Here is a 10327-nt window from a genome sequence, read left to right as displayed (position 1 = left end):
TTTTTTTTTAATATTTTCATAGTTTTCATTAATTTTTACGTTATCGATATTTTGTATTAAAATATTCATCGATATATACGTAAAATCAAAGTAAGTAATAATATTTTAGAGTTTTTTTTTTTTTTAATATTTTCATAGTTTTTATTAATTTTTACGTCATCGATATTTTGTGTTAAAATATTCATCGATATATACGTAAAATCAAAGTAAGTAACAATATGCCCGTGATTACTAATATTTTCATTATTACTCACAAGTGATTGTTTTTAATTAAAAAATAAAAGTACAAGATAAAAACTAAGGATCTATATTTAGTAAAACTTAATATTTATTGTTTAATAACTTAAGTTATATTTAAATTGTAACTTAATTAAATATTAAGATTTTTTTAATAAAATTAACTTTAAATATATTTAAAATTGTCAAATTAATATATTTATATTCATAAATAATAATTAAGGTAAAAGAGATTAAGTAACGGTAGAGGTCGTAAAATAATAAAAGAGATCATAAAAATAATTAGGATTAATGAAGTAAAAAAAAGGTAAAATAAAGATATGATTTAAAAATGAGTTAATTGTTTTTACTTATTACTTAAAGTTGTTATTAATTTTAAATCATATTATTAAGTTATTTTATCAAATATATTTAATTTATTTAATGACTTAAATTAAATAATAAAAAAATTTAAGTGTTAGAAAAATTAAAAATATTTCCTAAAATTACTATCCAACAAGCTCTTAGACTATTTCACTAAATCATTTTTGTCCTAAAAAATTCTTAATCAAGATTGATGTGTAAAGATGATATAAGTACTTTTATATTAAATTTGGATTTGAATGACTACTATTGCATTGTATGAGTAATTTGGACACTACAACTAACCCTATCTCCAACCATATGCTGAAACTAAAATGGAGTAGTTGACTTGACTGGACACTAAAACAAACTCCATAAAAAATTTCACATTTCACATTTCAAATGGAGATTGTGAAAAGCTAGAGAGGAAGACTTGATGATGCTTATTAGAAACCTAGTTTAAGCCATAATTTGATTGATTTTGCGGAAATAAAAGCTTTTATGTTCGGGTAATTTTATTTAGAGAACCTATGACTTCAATAAGAAAATCTTAATATGAGAGCTAGAGAATTATTACCTTGTATAAAAACTCTGTTTTATCTTATGCAAGAAGTTCTTTTATATGTAATAAAACTTTGACAAGAATTAAAAAAAAAAAAACTTTGTCACCAATTGGTTTCAGGTTTCGACCAATAGATGAAAAACTTATTAGTCGTTTTCTTTTGGGGAAGATTACCGATGATTGCATAATTCAAGATGGAAAAATCAAAGACATTGACATCTACAAATATGAGCTAATGAAATTACATTGGTATGTATAAGTTTAAAGTTTTGTATTTTTTACTTTTAATTGACAATAAATTACATTGCACGTGGATTGCATGTGGATTTACGAAATTTTGTATGCAAGAGTATTTTAAGTTGGGGGTATATTAAAGATTTTACATATGTAATTTGGTTACCCTAATCATGTTATGTTTAGGGTAGCAAACTTGGAGAGATTGGTGTGATTGAGAAAGATAGAAAAATATAAAGAGAAAAACCTTGAAGGTGTGAGACATTTGTAATCTCTATTTCATCATAGCGAAAATTTGCAGCGACCACAAGTGAATGTATCTCTCGCATTGAGAGTGAACCACTATAAATTTCACGTATTTTTGTGGCATGGAAATATATTTTTTGGGTATTGACATCATCAGCCTTCAGATTTAAAGAAGATATCTGTTTCAATTCAATATATGAAAACATTATTTGATTTATATTGTAATTGCATTGGAATTAGTATTCCATCTAATAATAGTAGTAAAGCTCCAATTAATACTTTGATCGGAGAGTGACTTCATGTATAACATATATTTTAACCGTATTGCTCAATGGCCAAAACATTAAGGATTTCAAGTGTGTCGTGTTCCCCTACCATCCACTAGAAGCTGTTTGGGCAAGAAGAAAAGAAACAACTCCATCCACTAACACAAATGTTAGGTTCATACAGCAAGAAGAGTTGAAATGGTATATTGCATTCCTAATTTATCTAGCAATTTAGGATTTCTCCATGGGAGATGAACAAACTAGTCTTCACCTACAGATGGTTCTTCATCAGATGCTCCTTTTTTGTTCCTCCTCTCATTCCATCTGGCCCATGCCCACTTGAGAATAATGAACCCTCCCAGAGCATAAACCTGAAAGAAGCCAGATTAACGTTCATTATTTAGAGAAATTTCCATGGTCTGTTCATCACATAAGCTGATACAAATTGTAATCGTAATAATTGTATGTGCACCTCAATGGTCAATCTAAGGAACTAAACCCTAATTAGGGTATAATCCTGTTGAAAAGAGCACAAGTGTATTGCTGCATACACTTTCAACTAATGAAAGCCATTGTTAAGAAGGATTAACAGGTAGGGGTGACCATTATTTCACAGACTTGGGTTTCTCCTAAGCAACCATGGGGCAATTAAACAACTCGGGATGCTTGACATTGCTAAGTCAGCCTTGCTTTGAACCAATTGCTAGCATGCTAAGCAAACCTAAACAACTTGGAAGATAGAGATGCTCAAAGGAGGGCCACTTAATGAGTTTGACAGAATGTATAGCCAATTCTATTTATTTAAAAGAGGGCTTACTTCACCATGCAGGAAGCTAAAAATTGGGTCGCCATAATTAAAAAGGTGCTCACCTCAGCAGTGTAAATCTTTGAAATTTTGACGATTAGATGTTAACGAGCATACCAATTGTATTTGTTTCAATGGTTTGGCCATTTCAGTAAATTGTTGAAATTGACAGACTACATGGTAGGAACTGATGTTGGTTATAAGAAACTTCTAGAGCTAGCAAGTTAAAACTGAGAAAAGAGAGGATTTAGTTGTTCCTTACAAGATAATTCAGAAAAGAAAATAGAAAAGGAAGAATTAGGTAGGGGTGGAAGTTCCGATGACAAGAATGGAGAGAAAAGTAAATCAACTAAAATGTCATTAGTGCATCCAGATTAGGACAAAGCTGCAGCAAAGAAGATGCTCAATAAAGTAGTGAAGCAAAAAAGTTTGAAATAAAAAAATAAAAAATAAAAATGAAAGACCATTACCTAGTGCAAGTCCCATTTCATAGTTATCAGAGGGCAGACACAGAAGGCTGGCCCTTCAAGTAGCAAGAGGGGAAGCCTATTGCTAAGAAGGACATAGGGTAACAATAGTTGCTCTAGAAGTGGAGAACTGAAGATGTATTTATCCACAGTCATCCTAGTCAACCCACGAGAAAAGCAAGAGTATCAAAGATAACAAAATTTAGTGAATGAAAACATTCTTTGTACCAAATTTGGGCAGATATAAGCTAGCATCTTTTTAGCTAGTAGCACAAGGTACCATGTGATTACTTACTGAATCAGCTCCAAAAGTTGACTATCCTAATCGTTATAATGTAAATATTTCACATGGAACCACTAAACTTCAGCCCTACTCTTCTTTTTGGAAACACATTTACAGGGAAACAATGTTCATTTTAGTTTGAATATGAAATAATTAGACATTATTTTCAAATTAAAATTTTGTAATATAAACTTTATTCTTTTGCATGATTTTCAACCCAGTTTTAGTAGACCATAAATCTGAAATGTTATTAACCATCTGGTGAATTTTAAATGTGCCTCCACTCTGCTGTCCAGTGTCATATATCATGCCTAAAAGAAGGACGAACGAACTGGGAAGGAGATAGTGAGAAGAAGAGGGTGCGAAAGCCAATAATCCAACAAGGTCATAGGCTGAAGAGCGAGCATTGTGCACAAAGAATATTTAAATTAAGTATTTTCATTCGGTTAAAGAATGCACTTACGTGATGCATACAAATTAACTCAGTGCATCAATATTTCAACTTGGTATGTAGGACATTATAAGCTAGCTAAAATGATGGTGATGCCCCAAAGAAATACCGACAACAATCAGAACTGAACAACAGTGGATGCTATCTCCAATTAGGTAAGACCAGAAACGTGGAAATCTTGTGAAGCAACCAAGGAGCATTAAAAAATTTTAAAAATTCAAACATCCCCTTAATTCTTCATGTGAGCGAATTCTAAATGACCTTTTACAGTCTTATGGATACATAGATCAAATTAAAGCCATGTGTTCATATATTCATCCATCAAAATGGCAACCTTAATAACAATGAATGGAGCACACTAGTAGATATTGCTGGAAAGCAGCGAAAACTGCATTGAAATCAGGTCTTTCTAAGTATCTGTTTATCTTAGTTTTGCCATCAAAATTTTTAATTGAAAAAGAAAAAAACAAACAAACAAAGTAAGTGCACGTTTGCATACATTTTATGTTTTTGAACATAGAAAATTGTATATAAAATACAGTAACACTTATATACAATGTATAAACTTACCTTATATCATTAAATATTACTTTAAATTTTTTAAAATTTGAGATAGTAAAAGTTTTTTGATACCTCAATTTTTTTTTAAATAAATTTTAAAAGCCCTTATCTTTTTAAGTTTAGTATCAAAGAGTTCTTCTATTTTATGTAGAGGTTACTATCATTTTCTATTTTTTAAAAACAGAAAACAAGAAGTGTATCAGAACAACACCTAACTAACTTAGATTTTGCAGGAAAGCAGAAAGCAGTGAAAACAAGAAAGTTTTCCTGAATTGAAATCAGCATCTTTCTAAATATCTGTTTATTGCAGTTAGGCCATCAATATTTTTAATTAAAAAAACTTATTTAAAGAAAAACACATTAGAATGAGTATGGACCACCACCCCCACAACAAACACGCACACACACTTTTTAACCTAGCAAAAATTTAGCATCAAACTCCCTGAATGCTGTCAGGACCACAGAAAATAAACAAAACTAAACCCACAAAAGGTACAGGTGACACTTCAAGTTCCAGATCTTCTCTTAGTTGATTAAAGTTTAAAATATATTAATTAATTCTTTAAAAAATAGAGGACCCAAAAATGAAAAGCATGTGAGTTTATGTGTGCACACATGAGAGCGAGAGCAAGTAAGAGATGTTTCCAATCATGAGTTCAAAACTATTCCAACTGTTAGGCATCCTTGATATCCTAACACTATTATCGTACAAGCTATTACATTAATGACTAAAGCAGGCAACAGAAGGTACATAGACAGGTCAACTTCAAACCAGCAGAAAATCCCCCTCAAACATACCCAAACAAACCAAACCAACCAAAGAACCTGTTAAAGTAAAGTATATTAAATTAATGCTAAATGGAGTAACAGTTTATATTCTAACAAATATTAAAGTTTCTTAACACAATCAGAAGTTCACAATCACGTTGCAGTCCAGTTGAATATTCAGAGTAAAGACATGAGAAGATTGGCAGGGTAAGATCAGACTTTATCTGGTAAAAAGAACAAACAAAGAGAATAGAAAGAAAAAAATAAAAACAAAATTAAAATAAATAAAAATAAAATAAAAAAATAAAAAAATCGAACTTTCCCAGCAGTAATCATTTCTCCAGAGCATAGGACTATGCCTCCATCATAGCATTTTGAACTATTAACAATTTGTATTTCTCGATCTTTTTCAACAATATAATTGCATCACTTATCATCATCTCCTTCGTGAATTCAACAAACCTTTATCAGGACTATCAAACAAAAAAGACTTCCACAGCAAAAAATAATAGAATGCCACAATATCCAGTTTATCCCATAAAAGAACGATCAATAAACTCCAGATATTCCTAACAAATTCACAATGATTATCAATTGGTTCACCGTGTCCTTATGTCAAGATAGCATTCATATGGACAAAAATTTACCTATCAAAGAAAAAAAGATAGCATCCATATGGATATTCAACTTCTTGGTGATATTTAGGTGGTGGCATGGAGCTAAAAGTGACTGCTTCCAACAAACAAGGATCCCCACTTAAGCTCAAAGATATCACCTCTATAATCCATATGCTAGTCAACCAAAAAGAGATGTAGCCTAGTCAAATCCACCTAGGTCAATTCTCCTTCTAAAATCACCTTTTTCAAGTTAAAATTTTTTTTTTTTTTTCTCCAAAGTATTAACATCTTTCAAACTTGTATTCATGAGTTCCATCTTAAGAAAACATTTCCATGCATTTAGTTGCACCAAATGAGGTATTCAAGGAATTTACATCCTCTCCCCCTGATCAAAAGTATTTCATGGTTGTTCATTTTAGATCATGCCTTTCTAGATTGATATGGCACTACTCAAGTCAGCTTTATTTGAATAATTATTATTATTTTTTTTTTATAACCGTGGATGTCCGAGTCAGCTTAAGCGCACCTCGACTAATCCCACGGGGCCCTAAAGTTAACGACTTGGTAAACCTTCAGTGGCCATGAGGGGACTCGAATTGCTGACCATTGGGGAGCAAACCCATGACCGAACCAACTGAGCTACCCCTCAGGGTTAACTTTATTTGAATAATTTCAAATAACTTACACAATTTTCCTTCACTTAATCCAGATTCCAACCAAAATGTTTACATAGCTATCCACCCCACAATCCAAATTCCATTCAAAACCTCCATCAATATACCACATGTACCTACCTTCCATTTCATAATGAAATACTTACAATTCTCAACCAATTCTTTCAACAATGATCATTTTATAAGTTTTTATAACCTCTTAAAAAATTCTATGTGATGAAGGAAAGAAGCAGATTTTATAAAACGCTCCCATTTGAAGTGGTCTTCCCATCCTATGAAAATAATCCTCCTCTAACATTGGCCTCACTTCATTTATCAAAACCTTCACATATTTTGCACCAGTACAAGACACCACTACCAGTAGAAACTCCAAGTATTATATAGGAAGGAAACACAGACATTAGTCTGCTATATGAAAATTGCAAGTATTGGTTCTATGGTGTCATATGACACGTGCATTTCAACCAACTGAAGGTACATTTTATTTAGCAATAATAAAGCCAATTGATGAATCAAAATGTTTGTCATCACAAAAGAGAATATTGATAAGATAACAAATATAAGTCCATTAGTGGAAGAGAGATGAATTTCCAGAAAAGATAGCATTCAAATTTTATAAGCCATGACAACCAAGAAATTGAGATCGTATGGTCAAGTCCAAACAAGACCAAAGTCAATACTGAAGAGAAAAATGCAAGTTGATACAAAAAATAAAAGGTAAGTTCTACAGAGGACAGAATCACAACTGGGTGAGAACTTCAAGTTTCATGCTTTAATAGAAAGAGTGAAGAGGTGCATAGAAGAAAGGGTCACAAAAATGATAGTATCAAGGTGCTTGAAATAAGACCAAAGGACCAATGAAGTTGTTGGGCATTGCATTAAAAAGATGGAATTAAATATCATGTTTAACCAAAGATACAACTTTTGGAACACTGAAATAGAGAAAGAGGACTCTATGGGATAAGCCAATATTGACTTTCAACTGGCTGATAAGCTTTCAAAGAAACAACAATATCAAAGGGAAATTCGTATTGCTGATGATAAATTGAAGTGACTGAGCAGGGGAACCCGTGAACCAGAAAAAGAAAATAAAAAATCATGCTCATTATCAAATGGGAACTTCAATAATATCCTTAATTTCATTGTAACTATCAATACAATAATAATAATTAAAAAAAATTAAAATACCAAATGGGAAGATATCATGTAGGAAACAATACAAAGAACATTGAAGACTTGAACACAAAATCACAATTTAGAACAACAGTTATCCAAAGCAGCACATAAAAAAAATAGATCATTCTTCCTATCACCCAGATAGAAGATATGGGAAAAAAAATGAAACAAAAATGCAGAAATCTTAGATTTTTCATTAGAGTGGAGCTTTTCAATTTTCATAAACCAAACTAATCACAAGGCTCTAAAGTTCACCGAGTATTCCCAAAAAATGTCAAATTCCGAATTCAGATTCCACCTAATGAAATTGAGGTTTCAAAATCTCCCAAAATTCTGAAAATTAAAAAACAAAATGAAAATAGTATTGTCAAGTCTTTTCCACGGTTTTCTGAGCAACCAAACAAATAAAACATTCAACAATCAACACGACAAAATAAAGCATAAAATTTCAAGACCAATCTAGGGTTTCAATGAGCGCAAAGCATAGAACAGACCTGCCAGAGCACCGTGGGGCTGGAGCTGTTATCGGACTCTTCGGCCTCAAGCTTCAACGGGGGAGGAATAATGGGACGTTTCTCCGAGAATCTCACCACATCAACCTTCTTCGATATTACTTCTCCTTCTCCTTCTCCTTGCCCTTCTTGTCCTCTATCCGCAACTCTCTGCTTGGCCTCAAACTTGGGTAGCGGGAGGTTCTTCACCAGATTCTGGAAGAGCGAGAAGAAGGGGTTCGGGGCTTTAGGATGTTCGCTGATCGCCATGTTACCTCCCTTATCTGCCATGGATGGGGAACGAAGCCCAGTTGTGAATTTGAAGCGGCGGAGATCTCAGAGGTATCCGCCAAATAAAAGGGGTTGATTACTAGACTGGTTTTCTGGATTCTAGTAGTGGTACTGGTGGGTCAAGCTCCCAACAAACTCTAGCGCCTTTTCCAAGTTTCTGGTTTTGAGTCCTACGGATCTTGCCATCTTGGGTTGAACCGTTGAAGGGTCCAGTGTCCATAAGAGTAGGGTATTCCTAAACTACCCTGCCAAAAAAAATCATTCGTCTTTGTCTTGTCTTTTGAAGACACGATTTATTTCCATTTAAAAAAAAATGGATAAACAAAAATCATCTTAATACAATTTCTTTAAAACAAAGTTTATAGGCTTCATATCTTGAAGAGGGATTTTAAAAAAATAATAATAATTAAGGGAAAAAATCTTCTCAAGAGAAAAAAAAAAAATGTAAGGGAAAAAATCTTCTCAAGAAAAAAAAAATCGGGGGAATCATCTCTTCAAGCGAAATTTTCAAAAATTAATTTTTTACATTTTCCCCATTTTTAATAATAAAAATTATAATAAATATATTAATTGTAAAATTAATTGATTTTATGTTTATTATTATTGTTTATAATTACAATATTTAGTAAAAATTATATTTATCATCTCATATTAATTAGAAAATTATTTTTGTGTTTATCTCGATTTTTAAGTGATGAAGCATTGTATTATTAATTAAAAATAAAAAAACACATATCATTTATATAATTATATAATTATTATAAATATATATTATAAAATTAATTAAGTTTATTTACTAAATTTAATATATATAAAAATAATTATAATTATTGAAATATTTATCTACAATAATATTTATAAAAGTATAAATTATGTTTAACATCTAATATTAAAAAATATTATTCTATATTAAGTTAGATATTTATTTAAAAAATATTTTAGTCTTTATTTCTAATTTTATTTTTAAATTAATTTAATTGATTATAACTATAAATAATGAAAAAATTTTAATCCACTTCCACGTGCAGGAGAATGAATGAAGTCTTGCAGAATATTTATTCTTCTTGTCTCTTTCCTTTTTTTTCTTTTCTTTTCCATCACGTTGCATTTGAGTCATTTGGATACTTTTGAGTCATGGTGAAAGACAAAAAAACACTATTCACTTTTTTTTTTTACATACTTTTCACACTTTCAGACTTTACATACTTTTTTTTTTACTAGATAAATACAAATGTACAAAAGATTCTTGATATATCTTAACTGGGCATTTTTAATAGATATTTTTCAAAAGTTTGTCGAGCTTCTTCTTCAAGAACATATTCATTTTTGTACTTATCAACAAGATAAGTAAATTGAGTGTAGAAAAGAAGAGGGACTTCTGGAAGATTAGTTGAAGTAATGATTTTTTGAATGTTGTCTTCAACAATGAGATTATAGTTAGAAGAACTATAAATCTCATAATCAAGATTTCTTGAAATCATTCTTGACCTCTAATGTTTGATTTGTTTTTTGAGACTGAATTTAGTACAGGGCCAAGGGCTCTCTGTACCAAACAATTGATGTTTTCTTTGATTGGCTTTAAAAAGGATGAGGTGTTGAGCAAGGTAAACTCCTCCATCATTCGACCATTCAGGAGGTTTGCTTTCTATAATGAGTTCAACTGATTTGAAATCTCTGATGAAGGCATTTAAAACACAGACTACTAATTTTCTTCCAAATCCATCAGTTTGATCAGGATGGGAGAAAATTAGTTGATAAAGAACTCCATAATCCATGAGAAGAGAAGGAGTTAATTCTATTAACTCATTATTGAACTTAATGATTATTGGTTTATAGCTGTAAGTAAATACTGAAAG

At 31.1% G+C, this 10327-nt stretch overlaps 1 protein-coding gene across 1 annotated transcript; it reads right to left on the bottom strand.

Annotated features, from left to right (window-relative positions):
* Positions 1-1900: 1900 nt before the first annotated feature.
* LOC100247238 (uncharacterized) lies at positions 1901-8721 on the bottom strand. Its single transcript, XM_002271611.4, has 2 exons — positions 8184-8721; positions 1901-2258 (listed from the first exon to the last, which is right to left on the bottom strand). The coding sequence occupies exons 1-2, from the start codon at positions 8469-8471 to the stop codon at positions 2148-2150; spliced, it is 399 nt and encodes a 132-aa protein (XP_002271647.1). The 5' UTR covers positions 8472-8721; the 3' UTR covers positions 1901-2147.
* Positions 8722-10327: the final 1606 nt, after the last annotated feature.

This window comes from Vitis vinifera, chromosome 13 (genome assembly GCF_030704535.1).
Source record: "Vitis vinifera cultivar Pinot Noir 40024 chromosome 13, ASM3070453v1".
NCBI lineage: Eukaryota > Viridiplantae > Streptophyta > Magnoliopsida > Vitales > Vitaceae > Vitis > Vitis vinifera.
This window is presented reverse-complemented; position numbering and strand designations above follow the sequence as displayed.